Genomic DNA, 18589 nt, shown 5'->3' on the forward strand with positions numbered 1-18589 from the left:
TGAGGAAAAATTTCTTTACTGAAAGAGTGGTTAAACATTGGAACAGGCTGCCCAGGGAAGCGGTTGAGTCCCCATCCCTGGAAGTATTTAAAAGACATGTAGATGCAGCAGTTAGGAACATGGTTTAGTGGGCATGGTGGTGTTGGGTCGACGGTTGGTCTCGATGATCTTAGAGGTCTTTTCCAACCTTAATGATTCTATTCTAGCCAGAGGCTTGGATCCAGTATACTGTGAAAGGCAGCTAAATCAGCAGTGTGCCCTTGCAATAGTGGAGGGTGTTAACCAGCGAGTTGAGGGAAGTGATCACTCCCCACTAATGAGTGCTTGTGACATTGCATCTGGAGTACAAGACAGACACTGATAAACTGGAATGAGTGCAGCAGAGGGCCAAGAAGATGAACAGGGGTGTAGAGAATACATTCTACAAAGAGAGGCAGAGAGACCTGGGTTTTTTCATTCTTGAGAACAGAAAGCTGAAGGGGATGTTGCTGCTGTCTTCAACTACCTAACACAATGGTACGGAGAAAACAGAGGCCAGGCTCTTCTCAAAGGTACACAGTGGTATAGGGAGAGAGGCAAGGGATCCAAGCTGGAACAAGGAAAATTCTGACTAGATATTAGGAAGAAAAGGTTCACCATAATAGTAGTTAAACATTGGAAGAGGAGCCCAGAGAGGCTGTGAGATCTGCATCTTTGGCGATACTCAGAACTTGACTAGACAAGGCCCTCAGCAAGCTGGTCTAGGCTGACCCTGTGCTTTCAGTGAGATCAAATCACCTCTGCAGGTCCCTTCCAACTTGAATGATCCTATGATGCCACATCTTGAGAAGGACATAGTGGGGTTAGAGGTCCACAGAAAGGCAACTAAAATAATGAGGGGATGGAGCAGCACCTTGCAAGGAGAAATGAAGACCACAAGTTGGGTTTGGAGAGAAAGCTGAGGAAGAAGAATGAATGAAGTTTACATCACTGAAGGTGCTGAATAAGCTGAATACAGGACTTCTGTTTACCAAACTGGCAATACAAGAATGGAGGAGCACTCAATGTAACCAGTGGGACATTGGTTTAGAGCAGATCAGAGTGCTTTTTCAGTCTCAGGTAATGATGTTCTGGGACTTGTAGCCATGGGTGTTAGAGGAGACAGATTCAGCATGTCCAAGGGACAAGAGACGTATGGATGCAGAAAGGGCTGGGCAGGGATGTCCTCGCTAACATCCCTAATCCAACGAGTGTGGATGTGCGGGACAGCGAAGGGAATGAGCTGCAGCAAGTGGCTGGCTTGTGTGCTGTCTCTAAATAGCATCAGCTAATGCCACCACTAGAAAGAGAATGTCGGGTTGAAGGACACTGGCCTGAATGCGAAAGAGCACTTCTATTTTTCCTTGCAGTTACACATTTATCCCACTAACACTTTCTGAGTAATGACTGGTTTTCTGAAATGCCTGCATCTTTCCAGGATTCATTAAAAGCTAACATAAGCCCAGCAATTTCAAAAGCTAAGTCTCCCCAAACAGTTCAGCATGAATTATACAGCTTTGCAGGCTTTTACATGCCATTTAGATTTCTACAACAGCAGCAGTATGTCTAGCATAAGCTAACTCTTTACATATGCACACATCCCTCCCCCATCCCTTTTTTTTTTTTTTAAATCTATACTGTACTTCTCAAGACTCTTGCATCAAAATCCTTCATCTTAACCCCAATAATTAAACAGCTCAGGAATGTCCACTGCTAGGCTGCTCACACAGGACTCTACCTTTGAAATGAAGACACCTGGTTCATGAATCCCAAATGGATGGCTTGAATGGTCACTGCCTCCTACAATGCTGAGTCCCAGGGGACCACCTGCTTTTACAAGGTGAATTTCCTTGAGGGAACAAGAAGCAGAGTCAAAGGGAATAAGGGATACCACATAAGGACCACAGACACTGAAAAACATGGAGTCAGGGATGTTTTGCATGAGTGAGCACAAGGTAAGCACCCACAGGACAACGGGGTTCCCCATTACTTCTCAACGCCCTAATAACAGAGTGGGCCAGCCCTCATCAGACTACCAATTTTTCAAATGAAAAATACCCAAGATTACACTATCCCATATTCCAACAGACAGACTCACCTCAATGGGATATTGATCCTCCAGGCCTTTAGACAGATGGTTCCTTTGCAGCGAAGGCGCCTCCTCCGGTGGGCTCTCCCCATGGCTGGGAGGCGGTGGTGGGGAGTGCATGCGCACTCGTGGCACGCCTGGTGAGTCTCCCTCGCTGAGCTGCTCTGCACCCTCTCTCTCTACCAGCAGCACGATGGTGGGGGAGGATGCAGTAAGCAGCGCTACTGCCTGATCATGCCTGGCTTCTGTCATGTCTACCCCATTGATCTAGAACAACCCGCAAACTCAGTGTCAGACCATCACCTGAGTACACCCTGTCATTTTAAGCACTTAGCCAAGCACCCTACGGGACCCCATTCTGCTGGAACATTGCCCCTTCTCAAAAGCCTGTTCCCCAAAGCACTTTGTAACTTACCCCACTCCTTCCTATCTGGCAAAGGGACACAGACACCTGCTCATTCCCACCTGACCACAATCCTCTTTCTAGATAGCTTACCAGCCCCTTTCCTATCTTCCCTGTACACACTCCAGCATCAGTGATGCTCCAGGGGACCATGAAGACCAAGTACGATGCTCCACCTCCTGGAGCACTACAAACCTAGCTATTGCCTGGACTATGCTGTGGCTCACTCATAACCAGGAGAATACCCATCACTCCTCCTTGGCTTTACATTCCAGCTTTCCTACTGGGTCATGACAAAAGAAGCCCAAGAGGTTGCTTTAAAGGAATGGACCCAAAGATCTCAATATGGGAAGAAGACAAAACAGTGATTCCCAGAAGTGATGCCACAGCACACTAGTGTGCCACAGCATCAGCTGCCTTTGCACTAGGCCATTTGCCTTTATCAATCACTCTCAAAGCCCAGACACAGGCACTGAAGAGCACGATCTGATGTGTGACAGGACTTGTCACTGGCCACTGGCCTGCTGTCTGCCCGTGCTGGGCAAGGTCATGGCAGTCTGGGGAAGATGTCAGTTTTAAGCCACAAAAAGTGTACCCCAGGTATAAAAAGACTTGGAAGCACTGAGAAAGAGACTCTGCTAGTCCACAGTGACTGACTGGCTGACACAAAAGGAAAACTAGAATTCTTTTGGACAAGAAAATATTATCCAATATGCTATGCCAAATAATTTCAAGAATACAACTACAGTCATCTTGTGATATCAGTGAAAGATATAATGCTTCAGACAAAGAGGTACTTCCAGTACGTACAAGGAAGCAGCAATGTCATTCATACAAAGCATTGAAGAAAACTCATCTGAAAAACTATATACTATTCTCATCCTTCACACAGAAAAAAATTATCTAACATAAGTTAACAAGACATGCAGAGAAAAATTGCTACGAAAGGCAGGGGAACAGAGAGCCTTACCTACAAAACTAAGATTTAAAACAGCTTGCCTAGAAACTCAAAGGACCAGAAAGGATGCAACTGTTCTCCATAAATATATGAGGGACAGAATACTGAGAGGAGAGCTAAGCTAGAAAAACACTGCCAAAAGGATGAAACTCGTCATGAAAAAGTTGAATTAAAAGGTTTCTAGTCCTTAGGTTCTGGAAAAGCTTTCCAGAATGAACAATGAGGACACAAAAATAACAGCTGTTAAGATGGAGTCTGATCAGCTTATGAAATAATAACGTGACTTTGTAACAGCCACAGCAACTGGATGTTGTAGCCCGATACCTCATTGTCTGATTCCTAGAAATATTATAGTTACTCCCCAGCTCCTTCCAAGAAAGCAGTTTCTGGACAAAGCTGACTGCACACAGTCTGACAAGGCTTTGTCCAGAACCTCCATAAACACCACCACCACCACCCTCACCCGACCTGCCCCATCCCATCCACAGTCAAGCATGCTACTCCCCTTACGACATGGAAGAAGATAGGCAAGACAGCCCTGTGCTGTGTTGGACAAAAACAGGCAACTCTCAGCCCCACAGCATCTCCTCTACTCAGAGGATCATCCCCAAAGGGATACCTTTGGCACCAACCATAGAGGACAAACAGAAGGATGTGAAGGCATGCCAGCCTGCACATGCATTCAGGAAGAGGAAGAATGTAAAGGTACCTGGGTAATGGCTGCTGAGCATAAGAGACAAGGCAATAAGCAGGAAAGATAATGAATTAAACGCACAGGTGCACAAACCTTAATGAAATGCAGATAACAGAGACAAGACTCAAGACACTCATGGATGGATCATTAAAGGAATCACTCAAATGGTAACATTAAAAAAGTGCGACCAAAAGCTTGGTAATCAATATGCAGAGGAAATCAAGATTATCATGGGTTATCAGAACAACTCTCACAGGAAAGAGTAAACTTGCTATAGGAAGTTTTAAGGGGGACTGTGGGAATGTGCAAAACTTATTATGGGATGTTTAGCAGAAGGATCACAGGTGGGAAAGGGGAGTGGCCAAGGAGGAGAGGGGAGGAACAAGCATGGGAAAATGGAGAGGGTGGAGAATAAAAGAGGCTGATCACACGCAAGCAGGCTGCTGGTCAGTATGCTTGCCTGGCCAAGCCCTGTCCCTGATCACCATAGTCTGCTCTATCTTTTTATCAAACTCTGTTTGTATTTACTGTGCGAGTTTGCTCTCTACTCTGGGTCTGCGCGTAAGATCTACTAGTAAAATTCAGGTTGGACTAGCCAGCAAGTAGGAATCCAAAATGTGGAAAGACCGAACAGCTGGCCCAGAAACTGGATAAAAGGCTCAGGGTCTGACCAAAGAGCCCTGAAGAACTTGGCGCTTGGGCCAGAGACTGAAGAGACCTGCAAACATAAATATTTATGTGAGCTGAGTGAGGGAGTACATATGCATGTTCCACGAGCAAACCTTAAACCTGATTAGCCAGAGGGTAGGAACAGGGTTAAGTTGTCTGTGATGTTCATGCCCTATGAGGACTGTTTGTGTTTATGTGTGCGCCTGCAAAGATACTGCCCCCCTTTTTGTCTGTGTAAATCTGTGGCCAGCCATGCCTGCAGTGTATTTCATCTTTGGAATCTGCACTTAGCCTTCCTGATGGCTGGACCTGGGAATGGGGTAAAGCGGCAGCCTTGTGTCCAGTGGACTGGGAAGGGAGGATCCCCTTGGGTCCTCCCGTCTGCCAGATACACCAATTTTTAACAAAGATGACATGCAGAAGAGACTTGGCCCTTAGGTTCTTATCACCAGATCAAGGCCCAACATACTCCACAGACAGACCTGCTGTAGCAGCATGCACTCTTGACTTCACACATTCCCCTCTGTTATTTTTCTGCTACTGACAAGAAGATGAGAATGGTCAGACTTGGTCAGACCAAAAGTACACAGTGGTACTCCCCCAGACTACTGAACAGGAACACAGGAACTCCCTGAGCCGGAGGTATATCATATATAACAGCCCTTGATAGCATTTTACTCATTAACCTCTCCATTACCTGGCAATCATGATGCCTTCCCAGCTTTTGGACAGCTAGTTTTCAGTGGCCTTTATTGCCGTCTCTGCTTAGCAAGAGAACAAGGCCAACCAGTGCAGTTCGGCTATCTAAGTGCCCAGAGGAAGGAAAAGAGTGTCATCTGTCCTTTTCCAGCTCCACACGTTTTTCTGTGTGCCAGGGAGTTATATTATTCTGGCAAATTTCTTAGCGATCAGACTGCTCTCATTAGGACCCCCATGTGTCACCTGGTGCTACTACTGTCCTAAATCTCCCCCAGAATCAGTTTTCTTCAGTCTACTGCCGGTCCTATCCCAAAAAACTAGCTGACCTTAGCCACTGCTCCCAATCCCGCACCCTCCCTGCTAGATTCCCATCCCACGATTCAAACTCTCCAACATTCCCCCCTTGCAGGTCCCTGCCCCATGTCTTCCACTACCAAAATGACTCTCAAGATACCTGTGATGACTTTCAAGACACACTAGAATATGGGGAAAGCTGGAGAGTTAGTAGTCAATCACTGGTGAGTTTTGTGGGGCGTTAACTTTGAAGAGAGATCTAGGCTGGGTTCTTCAATCCATGTACTCAAAGCTCCCTTAAGAAAGTAAAAGGAGCTATCCCAGTCCTTCCCCTGCAGAGAAGTCCAGGATGATTTAGAGCACAGGTGAAGAGTATGAAGCTGTGCTGTATTTCTTTTCCTAAGAAAACAAAAATTCTTTGGCAAAGTGAGAACTGAGGCATGACTAGGAGACTATGGCTTTGGAAATGGGCCTCTGCCTATTGGACCTGTGAAACCGCCTGTATCCTAACGAGGGCCTTCCTGCTTTCCCCGTGCAGATACAGGGGAATACATGCAACCTGCACTGCACATCCCAGGAATCATCACATCCTGAAAAGCCTTCCAATAAAAATGGGCAACCACTGCTTCAAAAGAGTTGTGGTAAACAAGAAATTTACACAATGCTATGTGGGCACTGCTTTGAAGTGAACAGACACTCTCTCAACATCCAGTATCACTGAGCCAGGGCAGCCCCACAGCTCTAACCTAGCACCAGATTTCGGAAGAGACCAAGCAAAACTCACACAGCTGCTTATGCATCTCTTACAGCAAGCAGATATTCTCGAGGACAAATATCACCAAGAAGATATGAGAGGCCTCAGGATGTAACACTACCACTACATGGATATCATACTTCGCAGTGAACCCCACAAGCAGGAAAGGCAGAATGGCAACTGCTGCCTGGAGGCATGGCTGCTGGAGAAGCGACAGTCAGACACTTGCTGGAAGGCACAGAAGTTATGCGAATAGTCCAGACTAGGTAAGTGTTCTCCTAGAAGATAATAATTTGTTCCCACTTTCATCATAACTGAGCACAAGATTTGAGCTGCAGCTGATGCTCAGCACCAAACCTTTTATGACTACACACACTTCAGCACAGGTAACGTCCTTGAAAGCAGAGGACCATGCTCTCAAGCATGGACGTATTTCCTACCTATGCAATAACACCACACTCACCATTGCAGTGGGGTGTGTCAGAGGACTAATGACAGCAAGGCCTTCATCCACATTAAAATCTAACAAAAGCCCTGAGTTCTGCAAGCCCTGAGCTTATTGCAGTCTGAAGACACTGCAAGCTATTACTAGGAAATTAGATCTGCTTTTCCTATGAAGCTGCCCAGAGATATAAATAGAGCTGCTAATATGGGGTGGAGACAGGTTTGAGTTCTGACTCTATTCTGAGATCTTGTGTTTCCTTCTTGCCACAGGTAGAGGAAATCAACATCACATGATAGGCTGTGTACCTGCAATTACGCCTCTCAGTCATGCCTCTGTACCAGTGGAGCATCAAAAGATGAGCAAAACCAAAATAATTTAGGCTATCTGGCAACAATCAGGGTCAGGGCTTGATTTTGGGAGGAGGGGGGAGCACTAGCAAGGAGGGAGAGATGCTGTACCAGTTCAAGTCTCCTGCCAAGATACAAATGTCAGACCTGGGCCAGAGCTCCACTAAAATTTTGTGCAAATACAACACAGCCCCCAGCCTAGGGATAGAGCAGACAGAAGCCAGCACTGACAAGGCTGTATCAGTGTTTACTCACGCCAGCTATGTGGTAACACGTGCTCTTACCACAACAGCTGGATCAGAAACCCACCACCAGCACCAGGATGCAGGAGCTTTCACTCAGAGGCAGCATGCGAGCTTGGGAAGAGGGTCAGGAGACTCAGCAGACTCTCCCCGCCGGAGGGGGAGCAAGTGACACATTAGGCAGAGAGACTTGAGGTTAGAGGCAGCAGTGAGATCCATACTACTGGCACAAACAGGAAGGGAAACTGGGGCCGGAGTTTCAAATTAAAGCAGGGGGAAGCACTGCAGTATGCCCTGCCCAGCTCCACACCACCCTCAGGCAGCCTCCCTCCACTTCAGCCTATGCTGACTCCTGCCACCCTGCTCTCCACAGGGAGCCGGTCAGCTGTGCCCCAAAGGGCTTCCCTCCCCACACACTGTGCTGCGGCAGAGCCCTCCAAGGCTGTCCTACAAGGCTCTGGAGGGATACCAGGCTAGGGAAGTGCTGTCGTATCATCTCTCTCCAGTACAGCCCAGACTGCCACACGCCATTCCTGTGGGGAAGTGCTCACATGCAGCGCTTGGGGAAAGGGGAGGCATTAACTGCACCCACCACCAGCCACGGGCAGGGGTAGAACCACCAAGATTAAATGCTCTCCCAGAAGGCTCAGGAGCTGAAAAAAGGACCCCCAAAATCCAGCTTCAATGACAGAAAAACAGCCCCTGTATGAGGAAAGGCAGGGAGCTGAGTCAGACCCCTTCCCTGCACACCCATACTTACCGAGATGACCCGATCTCCTACATGCAGGATCCCGTCCCGATGGGCTGCACCACCCTCTGCAATCCGTGAGATAAAGATCCCCTGAAACACAGTCAGAAGGGTCAGAGCAGCCTGTGCTTCCCCTCACCAGGGCTTGGCTTTCCAGAATTGTTCCTGGACACCAGGCAGGTCTCAGCCCTTTCTCCTTTGCAGACCCCTCCCCTGCCCTGGCACTTCCCATTTGTACCTCACTCCACACAAACCCTCTTCTGCTTCTAGAGCCACCTGCAAAACCTCCAGCTGCAGCAAAGCCTTCATGTGGCCGAGAGCCCAGAACATATGTCAAGAGGACAGCAGCAAGATTAAATGTCACTGGCAGGGATTGTGAGCCCCAGCCCCACCTCCTTCTGAACTTCTCTCCTTCCCCAACTTAAGAGTAGATTCTGGCTCTCAGAGCCCGCCTGGCCCACCAGCCCAGGGCGATGCTGCACTGCTGCATACCCATGAGTGAGGAAGACCTTGTGCTGCTCCCACAAGTCGCGCCGAGACTTGGGGATCAAGCACCTTCCTTCCCAGGGAATCATTACTGACCGTGTCACCAGCCCGGTAGGGTGTGGAGCCTTTGCCACCAGCAATGCTGAAGCCCAGGCCCTTCTCATTGCGCATAAGGCAGGTGGAATATCTCTCTGTGGGAGGTGCTCCCTCAGGTCGCTCTGGGAAGCGTAGACCACCTCGCCTCTCACGAGGGCTGTAGTCATCCTCAGGGCGCAGCGGTGTGACAGTGATGGCATTCTCTGGCTCCACCATCCGCTCCCGCAGAACTGTCATGGAGACGGAGCTTCCTGATCCACGCAGAGCTTCCACCGCCACGTGATGCTCAGCGCAGTGCAGGGACACGCCATTCACCTGGGGACAGACAGAGCCAGGCACAACCCTTACTTCCGTGGTGAGTTCTTACAACAGCTGCACAGACAGCTCCAGCCTTAGCAACTGCTGCCCAATGGAAGCACAGCTCATCCCCTGCAGAGCTGGGTCGACACCTTGTTCCCACAGGGGTACCCAGACCTCACCTGCTGCCTGCAAGGGAGCTTCCCTGCACTCACACAGCACAGGAGGCTCCCACAACATGTGCTGCCTGTCCCAGGCCAGGGCAGCCCCTGCCAAGCACAGTAAAGGCCCTTTCAGAGGAATTCTCTCCCCACAGGGAGCTCCAACTTCCCTATCACCTGTATCACCCCTGCAAGCAACAAACTCCCAGACAGATGACCGCTCACCCAGAACTACCTCCCCTAACAAATCCCAGTACAACTCAGGTCGACACAACTTCTTGTTCACCTTCAGGAAGGACATCTACCTCCTCATACCCTGAAACACCCATTTTGTTCCCCCCCCATGCAAAACTAGTAAAGTACTTGCAGGGAGGACACCACGTTCTGCAGCTCTCAGGGAAGGAACCTCATTCCTTCCACCCTTACTTCCTTGATTTCAGAAAAAAAGTCCTACCACATCAGAAGACTGAGGAAATGCAAAGTGGGGGCCCATGAAGCTGAAGAATCTTCTTTTCATAGCAGCTACCTCATTTCATATTAACACACACTTACAGGAAAGATTGTCTGGCGCTCAGCCTGAAAACTAGGTGTTCAAATCTATTTCCTCCACTTCATGGCATTTAGGGTTTCTTCCCATCATGGCCTTCATTACTGAGCAACGCTCTGTATCCCTACTCCAGGGGTAAAGAGGTATTCCTTACAATTCATAGCCAATGAGAACAGAACCCAAGTCTGATGTGCCTCACCCACATCTTACTTGTGGACATAACACAGTCTTTTAGAAGGAATACGACAGATCTCTGAGTTATGTTGTAAGGGTACATCCACTTTTACAGAAGGCATAGATGAATGGGCATCAAGGAAGTGAATCAGAAGTGAAAAAAAATAGTCTTTTCCCAAAGCTGTAACTGAAGAGGGATCTACTTTATATGAAATAGTAGGGTGCCATGAATTTAACTGTTGGGAAAGGGAATAATCATTCATCTCTCAAAATCTTCAAGATCTGACTCCCTTTTGGAAGAAATTCTGCAGCAAAATGCAGTATGATGCATGCAGCACAAGGATGCTCGGTGACACTTAAGGCCCTAAAACATACAAAAGACGAGGCTAGATCAAGTGCATGTCCCTTTTTGGACTTAACTTCATGGAATTATCAAGACAATCCTATGATAAATACAGAAGTGAACAAGGTAACTTCTGAAACTCCAGAATCAAATTTTTCTCATGAAGCAATACAAAAACTTCTACTTACAGAACCATATAGCACTTTATTTGACTTCTACCATGGTCAAAGCCAGGTAAGTGGTGAGAAAGACTGGAACATCTACTCAGGCAAATGCCCAGGTCTCCACTGCTAATATGCAGGCTGCAGTGAGTAGGAGTACATGAGATACCTAGAGACACCACACCAGATCGCACAAACACAGGCCACTTATTCCTCTGATCTCTGTCCAGCACTGTAGTGACAACTATTCCCTCTATAATGCAATCAATCCTTCCTCAAGTGCATCTCAATCCTGTATGATTAATCATGTTTTTAAATAATTTGAAGACAGGCAAGTACAGTATATGGCTGGCTCCCTGGTTAAGAAGTTATCTTACAAGGTCCACTTTTGCCCCATACAGGAAAGCAGATGTGTAGAGGCCGGCTGGTCAGCCTGTTGGGGACGTGGGCACACACTGCTGAGTATTTCTTCCCACCTGAGTTACACAACAGTTCAGAGTTGGGGGAGAATGAACGCAGGAGCAATTTCTGTCCTTATAAAGCAGCAAAAGATTAACAGTAATGTTAATTAAACAGCTAACTCTTTGAGCCAGGGGAATTTTGTTTTGCTCTTGCACAGCTCCTGATGCTTAATTTGGCCTACAAACTAGCGCGATGCAAACAAATACCAAACCATACTTCTCCCTCCACTTTCAAGTCATTAGAAGCATTTATTTCTTCACAGTAGCTAGGTTCTTACCTCCAGAAGCTTGTCCCCAACACGAACCCCTGCACGAGCTGCAGGACCCTCTTCTGACACGCGGGAAATAAAGATGCCCTGGAAACAAAACTACTTGTTAGAAGAGGTGGAGCCCATTCCTCAACCCTCTGAAGTGTAGAGAGACCACTCCACCCCGTTCAACTTAAGGGAAAGGGGAAATCCCTCACCAATCCCGTACCCTGGATATGGGGACAGGACAGCTGCATCACCCCATTCAGGAGTTAGTAGAAAGGGGAAAGAAATCCCATTGCAGGGCTACCCCACAGGTGACAAAGGGGAAAAGGGAATGACACTTTAATCCTTTTCCAGTGGGACAAGAACGTGACACAGCTGATGCCACCACATGTATGGAAGACAAACCCACACTCTTTGCCTTGTGAGTCCTATACATCAGGGCACAGATAGGAAAGAAACAGCTGTTCTCATTGCTGCTCTCTGCGGTCAGTAGCAGGAAGGTACAACAAGTTGTGCTCCAGAGGCAAGAGCCTGCTCAGCCCTGCCACCTTGCTCTGAAAGCCCAGCCCAGCCACAAAGCTGATACATACGGACATCCAACCTCCAGCTACAGAGAAATAGTCCCTGAAAGCAGGTGCTTCAATAATTATACAGACCAGGGTCTTACCTCATCATCACCCTTATAGGGGGTGGAGCCCTTGCCCCCTGCGATGCTGATGCCCAGCCCCCCTGTCTGCCGCACGATAGTCAGTGTCAACTGGAAGCAGAATGGACACAGGTTACAGGTCAGTGCAGACCAGGAGAATGCCCAAAACATCTTGAAGAGCAAGGGATGACTATTTAAAGAATAAGCACAAGAGCATAAACTTCATCTGCATGCATCTGCTCACATATTTGTGTAAGCTGTGATATCCATGCCTCAAATGCACCAAAGTCACAATACATTTAAACAAACAAATCCTTTTTCGCAGTTGAGTCCTGAACCATATCTCAAGAGCAAGAGTCAGTTTGCCTGTAATGAACACATCAGAATGAGATGTCCACCACAAAGTAAACTGAGCAGCACTGGGATAGGACTGGATAAAGAAACAGGGATAGTGTTCACATCACAGCCCAGCTCTACCACATGGCTCCCTTTGGGGTGTAATTCCATACAACTACTGGGAGATTAAGGGTCACCCCAACATAGTGTGCAATTACAAGAATGGCACCTCTTCCAGAATACCCTGGACAGATACTTGGCTTTGCTCTATTGATGGAAATCAATGCGTGATTCCAGAAAAGCCATCTGCTTTGTCCAGCTGGCTCCTTCCTCTTCTCTCCTCTGCACAGGCAGGCTCAGGATTGTAGCTGTGCAATCCAGAAGTCTCTTCTCCTTCCTATCTCCCACCTCTACATACCAAATTATGCCCACTTCCAATAGCAAAACTTTTGGTCAAACTTGAACTGAAATTGCTTATATTCAGGACACCAGCATAAACTCTTCACATTGCCCCAGTCATGAGAAGGAAGACAGGGAGCATGTGGTAGGATACAGGGAAAGGAATGGATAGGACTCTCTCAGGGATCTGTCAGGGCCAAGGAGCTGGTGAGGTTAAGTGACAGAAATGAACATAGACTCCTGGAGAGAACCAAATTTGCTGTCCTCCAGATGTCACTTCTCTGGAAACAAAGTCCAGAACGGAGAGCGGCTGCTGCAGAGGTGTCTAGCTTCAACATCAGGCCCACCTGGCCTAGGTCAGGCCACAGTGTGGGCAGCAAAAGAAGCAGGAGACTTGCTTTCCTTAACCCCTCCCTTCAAATCCTTCTTCACTTTCTACAATGACAGAAGCAACAGCCTGTGGGGCTTCACATTCTGTTAAGTTTCAAACAAAAACAAAACCGAAAAAACACCACAGGAAATGCAGAACTAAAATGAGGTTCCTTGTCATTTCCTTTGGTGCCCAGACAACAGCGTAGCACAAAGCTGCTGGGATCTTCACAAGGAAATCCCTGATTCTAGACAGACCACAAGTACATCGTCTCCGGTGCAAGACCTAGAGATTGAGTAAATTCAAGTACTGAAAGACAAGGATTATTCAGGTAAGACAGAGAAATGTGGTTGTCATGAGATAGCATTGCATGTCATTGATAGCACACTTTAAAACCAGTTATAGATTAGACTAACGCTTCTTGTGTGAAGAAGTCTATTAGGACCTAATGACAAATACCACTTTTTTTCTTCCAGTCTCACTGGATTTTAGTAATGCTCTAAAGACTTACATCTATATTCAACACAAAAACTCCTAAAGACGATGGAAAACTAGGTCTCCAGACAAGGACTAGAGAGTATTTTAATAACAGGATCCAGGTATTTCCAAGTAAGATAGCTGATGGTTTTGCTCAGTGCCTGAATCAATAGGACAGGATTGCTATTTTTGACAATAAACGAGGAATATGCAAATGTCACTGGTTACAGAAAGTCACTTTCAGTTGCACAGTAAGTTGATTGTGTAAACTAACTGAAAGATAAACAACAAAACCCATGCACTTCACAAATTCATAGAAACCAGACTGAAAATATGGGGAAATTTGCCAGAAAAGTCAACTGGACTGAAGGTTAAGAACCTTATGTCTATCAACATATATTGAAAAAGCAAAACACCAAGAAGGAACCAGACCTAGTTAAACTTAAAGACACTGCTAGAACAACAGCAAATGGGCTTGAATTGGACATAAGTATATTTAGGCTGGAAAGAAGATTTCAAACCCCTAAAACAAATTAGTTCTCCCATAAAAATAGTGTGGTAGGAAACTGAACTGGTGAATGTTTGTTTGAAGTCTATGAAAAGAATAACAGAAATGAATATGAACCTGAGAAAGAAGAAACTGGATCCAGTAGCCTATAACGGCCTTTCAGTTTTATATTCAATATTTCACATTACAGCCCAGACACTGCTTTTCGCACTAAACCAGTAAGTTATTTCTTCCCAAAAGCGCACCTGTCCTAAGGCTACTTCAAAGCTGCCTTGACTTCCATGATGTCTAGACTGATACTCTGGAAACACAGCAAACAGCTGCGCTAACAGCAGGGACAGCACAGCTTCCACCACCTGCTATCACTCTTACCAGTGACTTTCCTGGGTACTTTTCTCTTCTTGCATTTTTTTCCCCTAGAACCAGGGATCCAGCCCAGCAATAGCTCATCTCAGATGTAACAACTGATCTGTGATACTCCCCACCTAAAAACGTGCTGCTCAACTGATTCTGGCTCCTTCCTTTGTAGAAAGGGCAAACCTGCATTAAGTTGGCAACATATCCAGAGTTTCTTCCTAGTTCCTCCCAGACAGACAAGCATCCATGCCCTCCACAAAAAAATGCTACTGGGGAAGGAGAAAAGTGGGAAAATTGAAAAAGCTGCCACTTCAGCCTAGAGTTGTCATGTCCCTGAACTCCCACTGGAGATGGGGGGAAAACCTATTTATCATCAATGGCACCAAAGCACCAAAGCCAAGGAAGCAGTTATATCTTCCCCCCCCTCCTCTATCCCCCTCAGTCCCACCTGTGTTTCTGCCGGTACATCTCTGGGGAATACACTCAAACAAGGACTGATTCCATCTCAACCTATTTTTCATACATTTTTAATATAGCTATCTTTTAACAGATTCACTTGATCCTGCAAGATTTTCCAACTTGCAGCGAGTAAATGTATACTATTCTGGAGAAACTAGAAATGTTGCACACATGAACAGGCTTACTTCTCAGAAGCAGTCAGAGATATCTGAGTATTGCCCAACAGACTTGAAACAGTGTTCAACGCTGTGCCTTGCAACTGCCAGCTAAGGATTTTTGCAACTTGCTCTTGGCAGGAGCACAGCAGACACAGAGGCAGCAAACTAGACATTCACAGGATTCAACTGCCAAAGCATGGAGCTGTTGTACTTCAGAACCTGCTGAAAGACCAAGTTGTTCCTCCAGATATACCCAAGGGAGTGGGGCTTTAAGGGCTTTATTTCCAGAAGGCAGGGAGTTTCTGCATGCACAGGCATCTTTTTATAACTTGCTATACATCTGGAGGTATGTAAGTGTCTAATCCCTGCATTTACATCACTTGAAACGTTAAATGAGACTGGATTGTCAACAATGACACAGCAAAAGCAAACATGCGATAAATACTTCTGATTTGTATTTGGACAGAAGCATGATGATGTACACGCATCACATGAAGTTGATGAATCACACTTCACTCCAACAGCAGCTGAAGAATCCACTTAATATCATCAATAAGGAATAACCATTTTAAAAGTCAAAAGGACTGGGTAACTTGTACCCAAGAGTCCTAACAACCGACTGAGATCTCTGATATGCTTATAGAGCATTTATAAAATTCTGGAATCTTGATACCCTGAAATAGCATTTACATTGTGCTGTTAGACTAAGAGATTACACAGGGTGATGCCTGTTAACTATCAGCTCATCATCCTAGCACCAATTCCAGAAAAGTAACTGAAGAACATGCCTGCCTCTTACCAGGCACACAGAAATAGCACTCATGCCAAACAGCTGAATTTTATGAAAATTAGGTCTCTCAAAAAACAAACACACCTCTATTTCATTCTTTGACAAGACTCCAAACTTGGCTGATAAAGTAATAGTAAAGATTTAATAAGCAGACTTTCGTAAAATATGAAACTTGTTATCACAAGGCATTCTTACTGACATCATATGATGCTGGTTTTAGGTGTATATTATACAAGCTAAGAAGTAGCAGAGGTCAAGTACTAGTCAGCAGTGAAGAACCAAGAAGTAGGGTTCTGCCGAGAACTGCATCAGGCCTGATCGTATTCCAAATCACTGAGAGTAGAAACGTTAATAGTTCCATATGAGGGGAGGCTAGGAGCCTTCAAATACGGGAGGGGGATGGATAGACATCTTTTTATCTTTTCATGCCATTAATAACTTTATAGGAAATGATTATTCCATGTTTGTAACAACAAAGGAATTAGGGATAGCCAATGAAATTTCAGCAGCAGGCTTAAAAAAATGCTTTTTAATATAAAGCACAAGTAAATTACATAATTTATTACCACTAAATCCTGTGGAACTAAAATGTATAAAAGGCACAGGAGAGATCAGACAATTTCATAGACAGCAGCTCCACTATGTCTAGTACAACGATATGAACAGTCCAGAAATCCTAAACTACAGATTGCAAGGACCGGGGGAAATACCATTAAAGGATCACAATGTCTCGCTAAGGTCTGTGCTTCCTAATCCCCCTTGCACCCACCATTAGACATCTTTACACAGACATCACATTCAACTGTGTGTGTCCAGGAACACCTCAACAAAAGAGAGGGTACTTACATAGCACATAAATGTAAGAGACACATAGGAGTTCAGGAGCCAGCGGCACTGACTCACCAGGAAAGATTAGAAGAGCTAAATCTGTCTGGCTTCAGTAAGCAATAACTCGTGAGGATGAGTGACCAAATATCAGTGACCAAATGGAAGGTGGGAGATTACTGCGTGAGCTGTTGAGAACTAAATTAAAACCAAGCAACGGAAAAAGGAACATGAAGGAAAGATCCTGCCCTGGCAGAGGAGCAGCCTGCTGGGTATGAGCTGAAGATTTTCTGGCTCTGATGTTATTTTTTCCTCCGTTCAGATGGTTTTTTAGTTACCAAGGGAATGGATACTTGCAAGACAGAGATGGTAGGGTACAGATCAGAGGAGTCAAGCACTTTACTGCCTTCTTACTAAACACCTCTCGACCCAGTTTAGTACTCACCAGAGAGCGCGCCAAATAAGAGAAGTTTGCAAGCCCCAGTGACTGACAGCAGCATTAAGAGCAGACAGGACAGGCAACCTGCAATGCTAAATGCTCTGGTGTACTCCTGCAGATCCCCTTCCCCAAAGAGATTCCAAGACAGTGAACAACATTTCATTAAGTGAGGATGAAGAAAGGATGCATTTTTTAAAATATTAAATATGATGACTTTTGAACCATAAATAAAAAACTAGGTTCATATAGATGATTAATCTTGATGTGAATATAGATATGAATACATAGCTATCATATAGATATTAAACCTATATCATGATATATATATATATGAATATTCATACCTATATATGTGTGTCTATATAGAGCTATGATTTCACCTTGATATAAGAAAAAATGTTTACAGTGAGAACAATCATTCACTGGAACAAACTCCCCAGGGACATGGTAGAGTCCCCATCAGTGGAGGTTTTCAAGATGCGATTGGCCAGAGTGCTAGATAATCTCATCTAGGCTCCCTTTCCCACAAAAGGCTGGACCTTTCAAGGTCCCTTCCAACCTGGGCTGTTTTATGATTCTATGATTAGTTCTTTCATTAATGAATTCCAGAAATAGGGATTTAAGAAGCTAGTACTTCCTCCTCATCACGATGGGCACCCAGGTTTGCCACAGACATGGAAACACCAACAGCAAAAGACGGGATCCTGAAAGGAACTGGGCTGGCTAAACTATGAAATGCAAAAGGACAGAGTCCCTGTGGAAATTAAAACATTCAACTTCTTAGATAAAGAGAAACAAAATGAGTATTGGACAAAGCTACCGAGCCTTGAACCATTCCCAGAAATGGAAATACGACAAAAACCTAGACATGGAAGTCCTGTGGATTCGGCTGGAATGAGTGACACTGAAACACATTATATTTCTTCCTCTCTTCAGCAGTAAAGAATTTTTATTCCTATTCTTATTGATTCTTTTTGTGTGGTAAAATCGTTGGTACAGTCATCCATTTTGCATCATTCTGACTACAAAATTTCACTTAGAAGCTCCTCTCAGCCCAATAATTTCTTACTGTTCTAAAGGTCCATTTTAGCCCATCATTTAATATACAATTAAAAGACTGAAAGGACTGGAGAATTTACAACTCTCTTCTAAAATCTGTTTCAACTTTGTTCTGCTAAGGGCAGACAGCACAGTAGGAGAGCGTTTGTCCACGGTGACAGTGAGATAAATGGAAAATTCTTGCACTAAACCTGGCATCACTCATTTTAAAACATACAAGCAGAGACATCTTTAAGTACACCAACAGTCTGGAGGACAAAACTCACTGAGGGCCTTGATGTTGAATGCAGGAACAAAAGCTAGGTAGCTAAAGAGAATTCCCATCCACGAACAGAAACTACCACATTTGAAGTGGAAGAAAAACTATGGAATTTAGTGAACTAAAGTCTTAATAAACTCTGTCATGTTATCCACAGTCAACAAACT

The 18589-nt window shown here is 45.5% G+C and overlaps 1 protein-coding gene across 5 annotated transcripts in view; it reads right to left on the reverse strand.

Annotated features, from left to right (window-relative positions):
• SCRIB (scribbled planar cell polarity protein) overlaps positions 1 to 18589 on the reverse strand; it is a 98633-nt gene that overhangs the window by 56405 nt on the left and 23639 nt on the right. For all 5 annotated transcript variants that reach the window (XM_019470860.1, XM_019470859.1, XM_019470857.1 and 2 more), the window contains exons 16-21: positions 12008 to 12097; positions 11365 to 11442; positions 8943 to 9257; positions 8373 to 8453; positions 2117 to 2374; positions 1757 to 1867 (exon numbers count right to left, since the gene is read on the reverse strand). In XM_019470860.1, the coding sequence (XP_019326405.1) occupies positions 1757 to 1867; positions 2117 to 2374; positions 8373 to 8453; positions 8943 to 9257; positions 11365 to 11442; positions 12008 to 12097 (933 nt within the window). The remainder of the gene's footprint in view (positions 1 to 1756; positions 1868 to 2116; positions 2375 to 8372; positions 8454 to 8942; positions 9258 to 11364; positions 11443 to 12007; positions 12098 to 18589) is intronic.

The sequence above is a fragment of the Aptenodytes forsteri genome, unplaced genomic scaffold, assembly GCF_000699145.1.
Source record: "Aptenodytes forsteri isolate BGI_AS27 unplaced genomic scaffold, ASM69914v1 Scaffold160, whole genome shotgun sequence".
Taxonomy (NCBI): domain Eukaryota; kingdom Metazoa; phylum Chordata; class Aves; order Sphenisciformes; family Spheniscidae; genus Aptenodytes; species Aptenodytes forsteri.